Genomic DNA, 18,700 nt, shown 5'->3' with positions numbered 1-18,700 from the left:
TTAGCAAATACTTGCTGAATGGAGGGGACTGAATTGGAAGCATTTACTAGATCCGCTTTATCATACAGAGGTATGGCATTACCTCCAACTTACTGATTAAGGTGGGCTTACTTTTCAAGCTCCTGGATGAAAAGGTGCTAAAAAGCTTTTGGTCTAACAGATACTGAAGGGCTTTGAAGAACACTACTCACAGAGCAGTGAGGCAACTACACAGGCAAGCACTCCCCAATGCTTCCTCCGCCACTCCCCCATCCCAGTGTTTTAATTGGTACAGTCCTCACTGTCTGGTGGAATTACAGTTTAGTTGATAAATATTACATTCTTTCTTAAGATTGTGGTCTCATATTTCTGTAAAGTTTGCTCAAGGCTTTCAGTATAGGCATCATCTGAGTCTGTAGTGAGAACTCTGTAACTCTCAGCCTGGGCACAAGCTCTTACCTTCCCTGAAATGAATTTTTACCCATTCTTTACCCCTGTAAATGATGACCAGTGTCTTTGAGATTTCCGAAAGGGCATTCTCATCCTTACATTTGTTTTTTGGTCTGTAATGCTTCTTGATCTCACTGAGATTGAAAAGGGGCCAATATGGATGGAGGTCTTGAGTCTTCAATTCATCCTCTGAATGGAGTTTCTACTGTGGTACTTTTCTCGTGGATGAGAGTGGTGGTGTTTTAGCGAAGCGTTATTTCTGCTTGTCTCTGATTGCTGTGTTAGTGAACTAGAAGCTTATGAGAGTACTTAGAGGTTTTAGTATTCTTATGTCAAGTCTGTTAGACATAAAAATGTACATTTATCAAAAACTTAAAACTTGACTGAGCTTTAAGGAATTGTCTACATCAGGGCAAGAGGGATCATTTATCTACTTAGTTTCTGAGTTATTTGTATTATCATTTTCTCTTTCACAGTAATTTTTCATATTTATGGATCTCTCAGAATTGAAGATTTGCTCAGATTGAAGCATATACTGTTACCTTATTTTATTTTTCAGGATCATATATTTCCACATGTGAAGTATATAGAAATATGAATGAAGCAGACAGGGAAATAAGGTAGATTCCTCTGTTGTATAGAAGCTTCACCACTGTGAAATAGCGGATGTGTTTGGTCCTAGCAATTCTTAAGCCACACCTGAAGGTGATTGGAAGTTGTCGTGTCTTCAGGTTCAGAATGGATAGCTTTATTTCATTCACTGATAAAGTTTCTCCTGCCTTTAAATAATTATAATTAGCTCTTCGAACCAAGGATTATTGCAGCTGTCCTGTTTCCAGTCCTTTCAGACTCATTATTGAGAAATAGCATTGTATATGCAGCTATACTAGCTTTAAGGTCAAAAGTCAGCAGCCGGAAGCCTTTCCGTTTTAGACTGTATTACATGCTTATAGGCATGTATTAATACGTTTAAATGAGCTACTGCATTGGTCTCCTAGTTGGTTCTGGAACATGAAACAAATGCTCATCTTAGTGTATTTATTTATGCCTAATAGCTTTCTGATGTTTTTACTTTTTTCCAGTATTTTATGATAAATTTATTTTATTTTGATTTTTAAAAACTTTTTATTTTATATTGGAGCCCCCTCTGTCTATAACAATTGCTTCCACATAACATCCTTAAGGCCCACCCATCTCCTTAGTTCCTCCCTTAGAGCTTTGCTCCAGTAACACCTTATCAGAGAGGCATTTCCTCACTACGCTCTTTGTCTCTTTTCTCTATTTTATTTTTCCATACCACTTATTGCCATTTAATATGTGTTTTTCTTTTTTGTCTGCCTGCGTTTCCCCCTATAATATGAACTCTTCATTTACAGTCTACCTAATTCTATAACATTCTAATAATTTGTCATACTTCAGTTGTTTTTTAAAAAATAACACATTAAAGATTGGTTGAAGCATGCTGTGTAATCCCCCCGCCCCATTCTTGTTTCTTTCTTCATTCCTAAGGTGATTATTATCTTTCATTTGTTATTTATCAATCTTATGTTTTTATACTTTTGCTACATCTGAATGTACCTTAAAATAGCTTTATTTTGCATGTTTATCCACCTGCTATAACTAGTTGCAGCATGTATATTTTTGTATGCAGTTTGCTTTTTAAATTTAGTGTATATTTGATGATTTCTGCCATATTCATTTTTACTGTTATATAGTAGTTCACTGTATGACTATAACTCATTTATTCTTATTGTTGAAAGTTTAGGCTATTTTTGTTATTTTGCTATTCCAAAAAAAAAAAAAAATGAACATCTGTATATCCATTTGCAAGCACTTCTCTAGGGAATTTTCCTTGAAGAAAAGTTGCCAAGTCATAGGTATGATATTTATTTATTTACTTATGTATTTACTTATGCCAAATTGTTTTTTGATGTTCTTACTCTTTCCCAATATTTTATGATAACTTTATTTTGTTTTAATTTTTTATTAACTTTAAATTGGAGTATAACTGATGAATAATGATGTGATAGTTTAAGGTGGACAGCAAAGGGACTCAGCCATACATGTGCATGTATCCATTCTCCCCTAAACTCTCCCCTCCTATCCTGGCTGCCACATAATGTTGAGCAGAGTTCTCTGTGCTCTACAGTAGGTTCTTGTTGGTTATCCATTTTAATTATAACATTTTATATACATGTCAATCCCAAACTCCCTAACTGTCCCTTGTAAACTCTCACCATTTTTGTAGGAAAGTTCCTGTTTTTCCACATTCCTCTTCAGACTTGATATTTGCAGTTGAGACACTTCATTCAAACTATTTTTCCAATCTGAAATATCATCTTCATGAAGTAATTTGATATTTTTGATCATCAGTGAAGTTAAACATTTCATAGGCTTTATTCATAGGTTTATTCACTGTTTAAGTTCACCCCTGTGTAAGTGAACTTTCAAAGTTCACCTTGTAAGTTTAAGAGCATGTTTGGCAAATTTGTTAATTTGTACTGCTACATTTTTGTTTATTAGGTATTGTCAGGCATTAACTCTGTCAGGCAGAGTTAATAAATAAACATGCCCTTTAATGAACTAACACTTGAAGTTATTATATATGTATTTTTAGAAAAATGTTGTAAATGCTTTACTGAAAAATTCTAAAGAATTCTGTAAAAATATTATGGACTTTTCCTTTGCTCATTGGCATTTAAGAAATTATACAACCTAATGACCTAGGTAATACAAAGAATCTAGTATGGTGAGGTCTGGAGCCTGAGTAACACATGTGAATTGCTTACAACATAGGTAGCTATTTTTGATTGAGGGTAATCTTTCCATTTAGTGATGTATGTAAGTTTAATATACCACCAGTGGTAGCTTATAGCTAAATGCCCAGTTTGTGTCATTTTATAAAGTTGATTAAAAGAGCATTTCCTGCAGTGGTGACTCTTTTCCTTCTTTTTTCTCATCCTCCAGGTTGTATCAGAGTAAGATGGACGGTAGCTTTGATTGTGATTGTGGTGAGCTGGAGCCACCTGATCACTAACAAAAGACATCTTCTGTTAACCAACAGCCGCCAGGGCTTCCTGTTGAAATATACAGCAACAGAGGAAGAAAAGAAGCAAAACGGAAATAGCGCTTACCAGCACCTTAGAATGATGCTGCTCAGGACCAGTCCAACACTGAATGTATCTGCACTGTGAGGAGAATGTTCATAGAAGCCTATTGTGTGCATATTTATTCACATTTTTGTTAAATGTTAAATCCTTCAGCACAGTAAATCTGAGTGCATAGTATGTCATTTCATTCCGTTTGAGTTTCTTGAGTGTTTTCTTTAAATGTCTGCAGAGTTGCTGTCCCTTTCTTGAACTATGAGTACTGCAATCTTTTTAATTCTCAGTATGAGTAGAGCTTTTTGAGCTTTAAATCTAAGGGGAACTCAACAGGCCTGGTTGGCATATGCAATGAGCATCAAGAAACCATCTTGCTGTGGACGCAGAATTATTTTTTTCTCCCTTTTTAAAAGATCTTTCCTTTTGATGCCAGTTTTCTTCCTTGTTCACACAAGTTCAACACTTTGAAAGGAAAAGCCAATAGTAAGGGTTTCAAAATGGCAGAGAAATTTGAAAGTCTCATGAACATTCATGGTTTTGATCTGGGCTCTAGGTATATGGACTTAAAACCATTGGGTTGTGGAGGCAATGGCTTGGTTTTTTCTGCTGTAGACAATGACTGTGACAAAAGAGTAGCCATCAAGAAAATTGTCCTTACTGATCCCCAGAGTGTCAAACATGCTCTACGTGAAATCAAAATTATTAGAAGACTTGACCACGATAACATTGTGAAGGTGTTTGAAATTCTTGGTCCTAGTGGAAGCCAGTTATCAGATGACGTGGGCTCTCTTACCGAACTGAGCAGCGTTTACATTGTTCAGGAGTACATGGAGACGGACTTGGCCAATGTGCTGGAGCAGGGCCCTTTACTGGAGGAGCACGCCAGGCTTTTCATGTATCAGCTGCTGCGTGGGCTCAAATACATTCACTCAGCAAACGTGCTGCACAGAGACCTCAAACCAGCGAATCTTTTCATTAATACTGAAGACTTGGTGCTGAAGATAGGTGACTTTGGTCTTGCACGGATCATGGATCCTCATTATTCCCATAAGGTATGTGGAAAGTCAGTTGAGACAGACCTCTAAATTGATACACATCATCAGAAACAGGTGCTTGTAATTTCCTTTGTGCGTGGTGGCAGAATTTGTAGTTAATTGTATTAAACTCTGCATACTACCTTTTTTCCATTCACAATCTCCCTGTGTTTGAAGTGAAGGTGGAATGGGATCCTAGTTAAATACAAATTCTGGGTATTTGTAATAACTGAAATTCTCTCTTACTTAAAAGTAGGATATATCATGTGTTTAGGGCAGAAGGTTGTTGTTTCAACTTTTACTTTTTTTTGTTTGTTTGGATATACTCTTCTCTTATGCCTTGTTTAGCAAACTTAGTTTGAAATCTAAATTTGCACAAACATAAAGTAGGCAGTAAGAATAGGCAGAAGAATTCATAGTAACTTTCCCTTAAATAAATTTGCTTTTGTACAGGAAATTAATGACATTTTTTGAGCTGAACTCTTTAGTTTTAGTTTTTTAGTTTTCAAATGAAATCATACGTGGGACCCTGATGTTTAAAATGTAAAAATGGAGCTGTTTTGGTATAAACCATCCCTGGGAAGCCTGCTTGCTTGGCTTCCCATAGCATACATCTAAGACACATCTTGGTATTTGCATGTATCATCTTACATTGAGTATAACTTAACTTTAAAAAAACTTCAGGATCGAAATTGAATACCAAAATGAAATGGATGGCCACATCTTTATGGATAACAGTGAAGTATTGTGGATAGAACACTGAACTAGGAGTTACACTATCTAAAATTGAGTTCCATTTCTACATCCAGCTAAACTATATGACCTGCAGACTCCTTAACCTGAGTGTTAATATCTACTTTCATATTTTCTCAGCATTATTTTTAGAATGAAACAAGGCAAACTGTGTTTAACTGTTTTTGTCAAATACTTCATAAATATAAAGTAGTGAAATTGATTAGAAATGGCGTGTGCAATATAGCCAGGTCCCCTGGTTTGTCAGTGAGGAGGCTGGCATTGCTTTATAAATAGCTCACCTTTGGTACTCTTTCCTGGCTTTCTCTCATTGATTTAAAGCATACCTGCCTCATTGTTGACTTGAAGTGATAAATAGCTTCTCTTCTCAAGCCTGTCGGGAATATGTGCCCTAGAGTTAACACTGAATCCTTACAGTACTCTTTGGTCGGAATACTTCATGAGAATATCATGTTATAGATGATATGTTACGGGGGAGTTTAATCTCCATACAGCCTCAGCAGTGCAAGAGCCTTGAAGATAAGCATAGAAGCCACCAGTGCTGTTTAAGGATTTTACAGTTATAATTTGTTTTTAGATTAAGGGCTCTTTAATGAATCATGTTTTACGTACTGTTATTCAGCTAAAGTAAAAAGTATATTTTTGTTTCTTTTTCAGGGTCATCTTTCTGAAGGATTGGTTACTAAATGGTACAGATCTCCACGTCTTTTACTTTCTCCTAATAATTATACTAAAGCCATTGACATGTGGGCTGCAGGCTGCATCTTTGCTGAAATGCTGACTGGTAAAACCCTCTTTGCAGGTTAGAAATTTTTAAATAAATGGGAAAATTATCCCAAGGAGAAATAATTTCATATATTTCTATGAATCAAGATTTATGTAAGATTTAAACCAATTTATTATAGTCTAAACTATTAATGCGAAGTGTTGACTCATTGGAAAAGACTGATGCTGGGAGGGATTTGGAGGCAGGAGGAGAAGGAGACGACCGAGGATGAGATGGCTGGATGGCATCACTGACTCGATGGACGTGAGTCTGAGTGAACTCCAGGAGTTGGTGATGGACAGGGAGGCCTGGTGTGCTGCGATTCATGGGGTCGCAAAGAGTCAGACACGACTGAGCGACTGAACTGAACTGAAACTTAAAATGAAAAGATAAAATGGTATTTTGAAGATTGAGAACATTTACATATTCACTGGATTGTTCGGTAAAGTTAGTCTGAATTCTAGTGTTTCTTTTTTATATATCTTTATTTCTTAAGCAGAATTTCCTGTTTTATAGATCAATATTTGTCGGTCGGTTTTGTTAAATGATACCTGTTAACCCTGTTGCTTGAACTGCCATATCCTGTTGGCCTGACTGATGTGATATTTCAGAAACAACCAATTTTATAATGAGTTTGGTGCTATGAGGGAATCTAAAAAAGTGCATGAGAAAGTTTTGAGTTAAGGTGGATTAAAACAAATCTAAATAAAACAATTTTTTATTTTAAATCTTTGTACACTTTAAACATTTAATTAAACAGAAATGCTTATGAAATGAGCTCAGTTTTAGTTCCCTCCTAAAACCTTTTCAGTAGGTTTGTGAACCATTCAGTAAAAGCAGAATGAGGGAAATCTATTGGTTAGGATGGGCCTCATATTAATAGTGATAAAAGGCAAGGCCTAAGCATTCACTGGAAATCTGTGTATTTTTAACCTATAGTAAGTGCCCTAGCCTTGTTTTTTGGTCTTACTCAGTATCTCCACTTAGATGTTTAATGGCATCTCAAATTTAACTTATCCAAAACTGACCTCCTGATATCTCTCCCTCATACTTCCTCTTTCTGCTGTCTTCCTCATCTTAGTAAACCAGTCCCACTTCTTAGTTGCTCAGGCCCAAATCTTGGCATCATCTTTCACTTTTCTCCTTAACAGGTCTTATGGGCTGTTTCTTTAAAGTATATCTTGAATCGTACTGCTAGTATCCCTTTCACTACTCTCATCCTCCCAGTCGAGGAAGCCATTCTGCCTTTCCTAGTCTAACACATGATCTCTTAACTGGCTTTACTGCTTTAACTCTTCTTGTCTGTGGTCTAGTTACGACATAGCCACATAGTAGTTTTCTGAAAACATAGCTCATGGCATTTCTCTGTTCAGAACTCTGTAATGGTTTCTTATCTAATTCAGAATGATGTAAACTCTCAGTGTTATGGTACCACTGGGCTCATCTCTTGTCACTTTCCTTAGTCACTGTACTTCAGCTACACTTGCCTAATTGTTCTTTCTTGGACACACCAAGCCCGCTGTCTCCTTTAGGCCTTTGGGCCCTTTCTCATCTTCCTGGAACTCCCTTCCTCTTTATGAATGTATGGTATATTACCTAACTTCCTTGTCAGCTTCTCAGTGAGGCCTTCCTTGGTCATAAGGATGATATGGTCATAACAACCAAGGGGTTGTTAATATAAATTAACTGTACTCCTAACAGTGCTCTCTGTCCCCCTTCAGTTCAGTTCAGTTGAGTCGCTCAGTCGTGTCCGACTCTTTGCAACCCCATGAATCGCAGCACGCCAGGCCTCCCTGTCCATCACCAACTCCCAGAGTTCACTCAGACTCATGTCCATCAAGTCGGTGATGCCATCCAGCCATCTCATCCTCTGTCGTCCCCTTCTCCTCCTGCCCCCAATTCCTCCCAGCATCAGAGTCTTTTCCAATGAGTCAACTCTTTGCATGAGATGGCCAAAGTATTGGAGTTTCAGCTTTAGCATCGTTCCTTCCAAGAAACACCCAGGACTGATCTCCTTTAGAATGGACTGGTCGGATCTCCGTGCAGTCCAAGGGACTCTCAAGAGTCTTCTCCAACACCACAGTTCAAAAGCATCAATTCTTCGGCGCTCAGCCTTCTTCACAGTCCAACTCTCACATCCATACATGACCACTGGAAAAACCATAGCCTTAACTAGATGGACCTTTGTTGGCAAAGTAATGTCTCTGCTTTTGAATATGCTATCTAGGTTGGTCATAACTTTCTTTCCAAGGAGTAAGCATCTTTTAATTTCATGGCTGCAGTCACCATCTGCAGTGATTTTGGAGCCCCCCAAAATAAAGTCAGCCACTGTGTCAACTGTTTCCCCATCTGCTTGCCATGAAGTGATGGGACCGGATGCCATGACCTTCGTTTTCTGAATACTGAGCTTTAAGCCAACTTTTTCACTCTTCTCTTTAACTTTCATCAAGAGGCTTTTTGGTTCCTCTTCACTTTCTGTCCTCCTTAGCTTACTCTAATTTTCTTCATTTGACACTGTTTGATGTAAATGTTTACAGAAGTTGTTGTCTGTCTTCCTCCATTATACTGTGAGCTCTGCGAAGGCAGGAATCTGGTCAGTTTTGTTTCACAGGTGTATTCTAAAGTGCCTTGCTCATGGTAGGCACTCAAGAAAATTTTTGATTGTTGAATGAGTTTCTAGACATAAGTGGAAAAACAAATGAATGTTTGTTTTTTTTTTTTTTAATATTAGCTGCCCATTTAGCCTGAAGTTTCCCCTTTTATTTCTTTTATAAGTAATTCTGGAATGTTAACTGAGCCTAATCCATAACTATAAAACTTTCTGTTTCACAAATCTAGTCTAAGGCTTTATTTTATTGATAGTGAAATTAAGTCATTACTGTGTTAGGTATTCTCTGAGTTATAGTGAGTTAATTAATTAGTATGTAAGGTTGAGACTAGAATCTCATCTTTTAAAATCTCAGTTTATTGCTTTTTTCACTACTTTGTGATACCTTAATATGAGGCCAGACTTCAAGTCAATTTCTTACGGAAACAAAGCAGCTAAAACTGAACGTATCAATGAGCAGAATTTGAAAAAGATAATTTATTTTTGAGCAGATTGATGATGATGTTCAAAGCAGTGAAATCTGCTGATTAATGATGCAGTTAAAACCATTTTCCCCTTCGATGGTCATTACAGTTCTGTTAATTTCCTGTAGCTTTAGAATGTTTATTGCCAATAGGTTAAACATTGAGAAATGTGTTTATTAATGTTACATTTGGTATTTTTTAATCTCATCTAGGTGCACATGAACTTGAACAGATGCAGCTGATTTTAGAATCTATTCCTGTTGTCCATGAGGAAGATCGTCAGGAGCTTCTCAGCGTAATTCCAGTTTACATTAGAAATGACATGACTGAGCCACACAAACCTTTAACTCAGCTGCTTCCAGGAATTAGTCGAGAAGGTACTATAGCTGAAAAGTAACCATCATGTAATGGTGTGTTTATGTGTGAGCAGGATGTATGTAGGGAAGCTTTAGCTTTTTATTGTTATAGATGTGGCATTCTCCCAAACAGTCTTTAGGCATTCAGAGTACACCTAAAACTTCAGCTCTCGCTTTCCTTTTTATAGCCAGACACTTAGGCTGGGAATCTTTTCTTTGCTCTGAGTAATTTTCCAGATTCCAGTGTACCCCTCTTGCCTAGTTCTGACTCCGTGTGCTTTTCCAACTTTTACTTCTGATTGTCTCTGCTAGGTGAACATGTTTATCACTGACTGTCACTGAGCTGGAATGGGATTCTCTGAGGGTTATATGATAAGTAAGTAAGGGTTCAAATATGAGTGTGATTTAGATATGAAAGAGGGAATTGAGTTGAAGGAAAGCAAGGGTTTTAGAGCAAGGAATAGATGGAGGAAAGATCAAAACTACATATGAACAAACTTGTTACATAAAAGATTGCAGATTGGTGTTGGTAATACTGGGTGCTAAATGTGACAGTTTGTGCAGACTTGAAAGTAATAGGAACATGGAGAGAATCAAAACTTCATTGATCACTAAAGCAGTTAATTTCATACATCAGAATGGAGAGATGTATCTTTAGGGTTTGTTGATACAAATAAGATACAAAAATCTAAATGTTGTAATAGTTATCTGTAATAAGAAAACATTTTTTAAAAGAAGAGCATTAGAAATGAAAAATATCGTCCTTAAAAGTTGACTGTATCATACCTTTAAGGATTATTGTACTGTATTTAGCTGTATCCATCCCAGAATTGTGATAGTTCTTTCCTGAGTCATAAAGTTAGCGAGATACAGTTTCCTAAACATCTTAAACTTTCTCTTAATTATACATTTATTGTTCACATCACCCACTCTGATCATTATGTAGTTAAGGTTAATGTGTATCAAAGTGCTTTAACTTAGCAAGTGTTTTGAGAAATAGGCAGTGGATGTCATCTTTTTTCCCCTCAGCTATGCTTGGAACTCATTAGTAAATGCCTGAATGAAAAGGAAGCAACTGTATTTAATTTCAACAGGTTTCATAAGCTTCCTTTTCAGGAATGCTACATTTTTAACCCATCTTTTAGAGTATCTTAACAGTTAGTAATATATTGCTGAGTTTCTGACTCCTGATCTTGTTGCCACTGTCATGATAGCATCCTTGTTCATAACTGAACGGCAGTCACGTAGCACTTGACTATGCCTCAGAGTTGTCTGTTGGAATTCTTTAAAAAGTGCACAATGTTAAATCAGAATCCAGAGGTGGGGAGGCAAGCGGGACATGTGTCTGCTCTGCAGGTATGACCCTGCTCAGCCAAGTTGAGAGAGAGTGCTCAGGGATTGGCTCAGAGTCATTGTTGCCATTGCTGAGTCTTATCAAAAGAGGCAAGCTAGGAATACAGAATGTTGCTGTTGAAGCATTTGTAACCTAATTAAATTTGAATCTTTTTTTCCCTTGCCCTCATTAGTCAGCTGTGAACGAACCTGAATATGTAGTTGGTGCCTGGGATTTATTCATAATGTGTTGAACGAATGTCTTTGATAATAGATTCATTAAAAGTAACCATTGGACAAGGATTCTTGATTTTCATAAGTGATAGAACTCTGTGTGTGTGTGGGTGCATGCACGTACTCATTCATGTCCAACTCTTTGCGACCCCATGGACTGTAGCCCATCAGGCTTCTCTGTCCACAGGATTTTTCAGGCAAGAATACTGCAGTGGGTTGCCATTTTCTGCTCCAGGGGATCTTCCCGACCCAGGGATCAAACCTACGTCTGCTTCGTCTTACGCATTGACAGGCAGACTCTTTACCACTAGTGCCAGCTGCACTCGATACAAATGCAGTGCAGAGTGTTCACAGTTCCTGAAGCTAAGGACTCGTTACACAGATGTGCCCTGCAAGTTTCTTCTTCATTAACACTGGAATTTTGTTTGGGGGGGGCTACCTTCTGAGCATTGGGGAACTCTAGTATATGTTCCTTTCTCACATTCTATTCATGATCTTCAGAGGGAAAAAGCAAACAAGATTAAGTACATGTGAACTGACACATTAAGACTACTGGAACCCTGTACTGGTTAATGTCTTTAAATGGATACGCAGTCTTTTAAATTTTCCTTCATGGTTACCTTTTATCCTCCCTTTCTCTATAATTTACTACTTATTTCTTTATCTTAGCATACCATTGTAGTAAATAGACTGATTTCCTCTAGAGCAGGGCTATCCAATAGAATTTTCATGATGATGGAAATGTTTTTTATTTGCATACATTTGGGAGTGCAGCCTGACTAGTTTGTTAGCCCTCCTGTTTCTCCCTGCTATCAGTTTTAGGGATTCTAGAGTATATTCCTCTCATGTTTCACTCTGAGAATGGCAGTTATGCTGAGTCACCTGTCTGTAACTGTGCCTTAGATTGTCTCTTGCCTTGAGACATATGGGGCACTGACTTGCAGAAGAACCAAGAACAGCTTGACGTATCATGAAATCACTTCCTAGGTCCAGTTCAGTTCAGTCGCTCAGTTGTGTCTGACTCTTTGCGACCCCGTGAATCGCAGCACGCCAGGCCTCCCTGTCCATCACCAACTCCCAGAGTTCACTCAGACTCACGTCCATCAAGTCAGTGATGCCATCCAGCCATCTCATCCTCGGTCGTCCCCTTCTCCTCCTGCCCCCAATCCCTCCCAGCATCAGAGTCTTTTCCATTGAGTCAGCTCTTCGCATGAGGTGGCCAGAGTATTGGAGTTTCAGCTTTAGCATCATTCCTTCCAAAGAAATCCCAGGGCTAATCTGCTTTAGAATGGATTGATTGGATCTCCTTGCAGTCCAAGGGACTCTCAAGAGTCTTCTCCAACACCACAGTTCAAAAGCATCAATTCTTCGGCGCTCAGCCTTCTTCACAGTCCAACTCTCACATCCATATATGACCACAGGAAAAACCATAGCCTTGACTAGACAGACCTTAGTCGACAAAGTAATGTCTCTGCTTTTGAATATACTATCTAGGTTGGTCATAACTTTTCTTCCAAGGAGTAAGCGTCTTTTAATTTCATGGCTGCAGTCACCATCTGGAGTGATTTTGGAGCCCAAAAAAATAAAGTCTGACACTGTTTCCACTGTTTCCCCATCTATTTCCCATGAAGTGATGGGACCGGATGCCATGATGTTTGTTTTCTGAATGTTGAGCTTTAAGCCAACTTTTCCCTCTCCACTTTCACTTTCATCAAGAGGCTTTTTAGTTCCTCTTCACTTTCTGCCATAAGCGTGGTGTCATCTGCATATCTGTGGCGGGTGGGGAAAAGGTGGAGCATAGGCAGGAACCTCAGCCCTGGGCCACTGAAGGGTAGGAATAACAAGGAGCCTTACCTTTCTTCTCTTTAGTACTTAATTGGACTGATTTGAGGATTGAATGAGATAATGTAGTGAAGCACTTTGTGGAATATAAATGGCTGTATAAATGTCATCTACTTTTAATATTAATGAGAGATTGGGAGTTGAGAATAAGGTCCTTTCTAGAGTGTAGCTTAGTTTTACAGAAGTGCTGACCAGCTTTTCCGTTGAGATAGAAGGCAAGGATCAGTAGCTGTGTGCCAGGCTAGAGTGAAGAAGTAGGGATTGAGATAAATGTGAAGAAGGTTTATCTGCTAAGAATAATGAGAAGATTGAGAGCATAAAGAAATGGTGAGGAACATTGCTGAGCCATTTCAAAGGCCAGTTGAAATTCCACAGTATGTGTGATTCTATAGAGAGCTTTTATATATATATATATATATATATATATATATATATATATATATACACACACACACACGTGATTTTGCATCCAGCTTTTATCAGTACTGTATAACTAGGAAACAGAAAAAGTGGAAGGTGGGAATGGTTCAGACTTTAAGATGGTGTAACTCATAAGGCATTCAAGTGTGTGGTGGTGGTGGAGGGCTGGTGACAGAGTGATGCCATCTGAATTGGTGAAAAGAACTGGGTTTGTGGTAGCTATGCTGTAGCTCTAAAGTGATCAAATGCATTATGTGATCTGCAGTAGTATGATTGGTGTGAAACAGAAGTCAACAAAATTAGAACAGCCGGTCAGTGAGGTAAGGGGAGCAAAGGGCTTTATATTGAGCACTAAACACTATACATTTCATTTTTATACCTTATACCTACCTCTGTATCCATTCTACACATGAAGAAATGGAAGTTCAGCACGTTTAACCTCTCCGGTTCCACATAGCTAGTAATCCAGCTAACTAGTGAGTTGCAAAGCTGAAATTAGGACCTATGTATCAGGTTATGCCATATGAAATTGCTGTTATTTGACTGTTTTTGACTGACAAAAAGGAAAATTTCATACGGTTCAACTTCATATATTCTTTTTCCTTTATAATTGGCCATAATATGAGATTGGGATATATTTCAACACTTACTTTGTTTCTTGGACACATGTCTTTTTAATCAGTGAATCAGGTATGTTGTTTTGTTTCTCTGACAGAACTTAAATTAACTTACCTTTTAATTGTGTAATCCCTTTTTTTCTTTATGGGTTGGTGGACCTCCAGTACAGTTAAGGTTTTTTTCTTCCTCTTGTAGCACTGGATTTCCTGGAACAAATTTTGACATTCAGCCCCATGGATCGGTTGACAGCAGAAGAAGCGCTTTCCCATCCTTACATGAGCATTTATTCTTTTCCAATGGATGAGCCAATCTCAAGTCATCCTTTTCATATTGAAGATGAAGTTGATGATATTTTGCTTATGGATGAAACTCATAGTCACATTTATAACTGGGAAAGGTAAAACTGACCCTAAATTAGGAAAAGCTTTTGTTTTCAATAAAACATAATTTAGTGAGTTTTATTTTAAATTGTATATGATAAGACAATGTAAAAATCTTAAAAATTTAGAAATGGTCTTTTTGGATTTCTGCTTAACTTATTGCTGTCTTTGAATAGCCTTTATGTAATTTCAATATTTAATAGTTACTGCTTAGTATATACATAATGGGAAAAGTTAAATGCTACTTTGGAACAAGAAGTAGTTAACGTTGAAATTAGTTTGTTTACTTGCTGCATTTTTTAACTCCTAAAATGTTGAAGCATTTATGATCAAACATATCTGCCAACCATCTACATGAACATTTCTACTATAGTTGTTTCATACATACCCAGATGTCTTCCAATCTCGACATTTTCTACCATACTTATTAGTTAAGTCATCTGATTTCTTTTCTATTCTCTTCTGTTCAACTGCCACTGTTTTCGCTTGTGTCTTAGTCTGCCTCTGCTTGGTTGTAGTGTGGGCACCTTGCTGGAATGTGTCAGTAAGAGGATACCACATTCAGTAACACATTTACATGGAGACTTGTTTTGTTCTGCTCGTACATGGAGACTTGTTTTGTTCTGCTCGTGGGGATGAGTTCCAGCAAGCCTTCTTCTAGTCTGCTTTGTTACCAGAGAGTGAAAATCTGTATGGCACCTGATTGAAATTAGAAATCTACATTTTGTGGCCATAAAGGTTTTTTTTTTCCCCGTGTGTGAAATTATGTTTGTAGAAATTTTAAAATTGAACTGTAGACCTGCCAGCCACTGAGGTGTGGCTTTATGTGAAGTTTATGTAATTATATGCTCCATTGCATCATATCGCTTTATATAGTAACAAGGCTTACCTATCCATTAAGATTATAAATTCTTATATGACTTAATACTCTTATTATTCTCCTCATAGACCTAGTAAGCATAGTGCTTTGACCCAAAAGGCAGGCAGTAAATTTGAAAGTGAAATCATATACCTGGAGTAACACTAATGTTTTAATTTTTTTCAGGTACCATGATTGTCAATTTTCAGAGCATGATTGGCCTATACATAACAACTTTGATATTGAGGAAGTTCAGCTAGACCCAAGAGCTCTGTCTGATGTCACTGATGAAGAAGAAGTACAAGTTGATCCTCGAAAATATTTGGATGGAGATCGTGAAAAGTATTTGGAGGATCCTGCTTTTGACACTAGTTACTCTACTGAGCCTTGTTGGCAGTACCCAGATCATCACGAAAACAAATACTGTGATCTGGAGTGTAGCCATACTTGTAACTACAAAACGAGGTCATCATCATATTTAGATAACTTAGTCTGGAGAGAGAGTGAAGTTAATCATTATTATGAGCCCAAGCTTATTATAGATCTTTCTAATTGGAAAGAACAAAGCAAAGAAAAATCTGATAAGAAGGGCAAGTCAAAATGTGAAAGGAATGGATTGGTTAAAGCCCAGATAGCTTTAGAGGAAGCATCACAGCAACTGGCTGAAAAAGAAAGGGAAAAGAATCAGGGATTTGACTTTGATTCCTTTATTGCAGGAACTATTCAACTTAGTTCACAACATGAGGCTACTGATGTTGTTGACAAATTAAATGACTTGAATAGCTCAGTGTCCCAACTAGAATTGAAAAGTTTGATATCAAAGTCAGTAAGCCAAGAAAAACAGGAAAAAGGAATGGCAAATTTGGCTCAATTAGAAGCATTGTACCAGTCTTCTTGGGATAGCCAGTTTGTGGGTGGTGGGGAGGACTGTTTTCTCATAAATCAGTTTTGTTGTGAGGTAAGGAAGGATGAGCAAATTGAAAAGGAAAACACTTACACCAGTTACCTGGACAAGTTTTTTAGCAGGAAAGAAGATACTGAAATGCTAGAAACTGAGCCGATAGAGGATGGGAAGCTTGGGGAGAGAGGAAATGAGGAAGGATTTCTGAACAGCAGTGGGGAGTTCCTCTTCAACAAGCAGCTTGAATCCATAGGCATCCCGCAGTTCCACAGTCCAGTTGGGTCACCACTTAAGTCAATACAGGCCACATTAACACCTTCTGCTATGAAATCTTCCCCTCAGATTCCTCATAAGACATACAGCAGCATTCTGAAACATCTGAACTAAAACACTCAGCAGACATTTCTCTCTGTATTCATGAAATGTGTTTTGTCTTTTTTTATTACTAGTGTTTAAGTCTTTTTTTTTTTTTTTTTTACTTGAATCAGATGGTGTCATTTAGAAAGGATTTTTCTCTTGGTTTTTAAAATCCAGACTTTTTTTCTACATGTGAGATGGTGTTCATTTTAACTGGCATGTCGTTTGCACACAAAAATAAAGAATAGAGCAAAATAATGCAATGCAGGAGGAGACAAAAGAAATGCACTAAGACAAGTAAAAAACATTCTCTTATAGAACAATGATATGTTTTACAGGAAACAAAAATCTTGCCTTGAAATTTACACAGTGAGACTGTACATAATTGCATGAAAATATCTATTTTTTTCCTAAAACATTTTTCATTCATGAGTATTTTCAAGTTTTTCATACTGTACACATTTCTTAAAAACACATGATACCAGCAGCAACTGAAAATGAATGCCGAATTTGGTACACATGTGTTATCTACCTCAAGGTAACAAGAGTATGTGGCAAAACATATACCACCCATAGTGCTTCACAATATGCACTTCTATTTAGCCAGCGTTTATTGTAGTAAACTCTTCTTAATGAGATTCACTCACTGTTTATAAATGTTCTGGTATGCATTCTTTATAGTGAAGTGTTACATCACATCTTATTTATTTTAGCAAATCAGTATATTTTCTGTATTTAATTATAAAAAGTTAGTTTTTGAAATTTATTTGCAAATACACTTTTTTCCATTTGGCACTATGGTTTGTTGCCTACTTGGCTGAATATATAATGTCAGCTTATCCTAAGGCTGTCCACGTACTTAATTTACTTAAGTATTCATTTTAAGTAAAGCGCTCACTGTGTATAGGAATTTGTATTTTGGAGGTGCTTGATCTATCTACAAAGAAAAATTAGGAATTACTTTATTATAAAATGCTCCTAGAAGTCTTAATTGTGTTTATTTTTTAAAAAACTGTAATGTTAGACTTGTGTGCATGGAAGTAATTAAGGTACATCATTATTGTAGTTTAAAAGTTGTACATGATAAGACATATTTTGTTTTTACTGTATGTTTTTACTGAATGATCTATTCCCCATCCCAAAGCAAGCATGAATAAAATTAGGTTAAATGTAGCATGTGGCATCGCAGTCTCTTAGAATTTGTCTCATCTATTTTACTTTATGGAATACTGTCTGTATCTTTGGTTATCCTGTTTGAAGAAAAAGGACAAATAAAACATGGCCAGCAAATATGGCTCCTGTTTAACTCTTTGGCTTCCCTGGTACCTCAGCTACCAGTAAAGAATCCACCTGCAGTGCAGGAGACCCTGGTTTGATTCCTGGGTCGGGATGATCCGCTGGAGAAGGGATAGGCGGCTACCCACTCCAATATTCTTGGGCTTCCCTGGTGGCTCAGCTGGTAAAGAATCCACTTGCAATGTGGGACACCTAGGTTCAATCCCTGGATCGGAAAGATCACCTGGAGAAGGGAACAGCTACCCACTCCAGTATTCTGGCCTGGAAAATGCCATGGACTATATATATAGTCCATGGGGTCGCAAAGAGTCAAACACGACTGAGTGACTTTCACTCTAGGTAATGAAAATGATTACCTAGCTAGAATGAAAATCACTAGCAGAATCTTCTCTAGTTCCACTTTTCAGCATCTTTGAATTGTGACTATAGTTTAAACTATGTTAGGCTAAAAAACTTAGAAGAAAAAGACTCTTTGTCTCCATACAGAAATCTCTTGTTGACTTAACCTCACATATTAAAATGGGAAGGCTTTATAGATTTCAAAGCTATTATGTAAGATGTATGTGGAAGCTTTGAACTGTGCAGTTGGAGGATGTATTTGTATTTTAATTGTATTAAATGTATTTGTTCTGCATCATCTTTCCTTTGCTCAAGAGCATACCCATTTACCTATCCAAATATGACCATTCTTTCTTTAATGTCACTTTTCCTGTTTGTCTTCCATTCTTGTTTTGTACATTCTCTTAATATCTGGACTTCTGCCTTCCCACTGACCTATTTATTGATTTCATGTGGATTCACAAAGGTTTTAAAGATACATATATTTACAATGAATTCAGTGACTTCAGTGACTATCACTGTTGTGAATTTATATGCTCATATTACCTTAAAAAGTTAAGGTCTTAGAGGAGAGGTTTTCAGTTTTTCACATTTGGATATGATGTTAC

At 37.3% G+C, this 18,700-nt stretch overlaps 1 protein-coding gene across 4 annotated transcripts in view; it reads left to right on the top strand.

Moving 5' to 3' along the window:
* MAPK6 (mitogen-activated protein kinase 6) overlaps positions 1-17,747 on the top strand; it is a 33,461-nt gene extending 15,714 nt beyond the window's left edge. For 3 of the 4 annotated variants that reach the window (XM_069596503.1, XM_069596504.1, XM_069596505.1), the window contains exons 2-6: positions 3,397-4,585; positions 5,978-6,122; positions 9,371-9,535; positions 14,156-14,357; positions 15,386-17,747. In XM_069596503.1, the coding sequence (XP_069452604.1) occupies positions 4,031-4,585; positions 5,978-6,122; positions 9,371-9,535; positions 14,156-14,357; positions 15,386-16,487 (2,169 nt within the window). In that variant the 5' untranslated portion in view covers positions 3,397-4,030 and the 3' untranslated portion in view covers positions 16,488-17,747. Of the gene's footprint in view, positions 1-3,396; positions 4,586-5,977; positions 6,128-9,370; positions 9,536-14,155; positions 14,358-15,385 lie in introns of those variants that run through there. The other variant, XM_069596506.1, reaches the window with a different exon arrangement.
* The last annotated feature ends 953 nt before the right edge of the window (positions 17,748-18,700 follow it).

This window comes from Ovis canadensis, chromosome 7 (assembly GCF_042477335.2).
Source record: "Ovis canadensis isolate MfBH-ARS-UI-01 breed Bighorn chromosome 7, ARS-UI_OviCan_v2, whole genome shotgun sequence".
NCBI classification, from domain to species: Eukaryota; Metazoa; Chordata; class Mammalia; order Artiodactyla; family Bovidae; genus Ovis; species Ovis canadensis.
The sequence above is the reverse complement of the archived record's forward strand: the minus strand, read 5'-3'. Positions and strand labels throughout refer to the sequence as shown.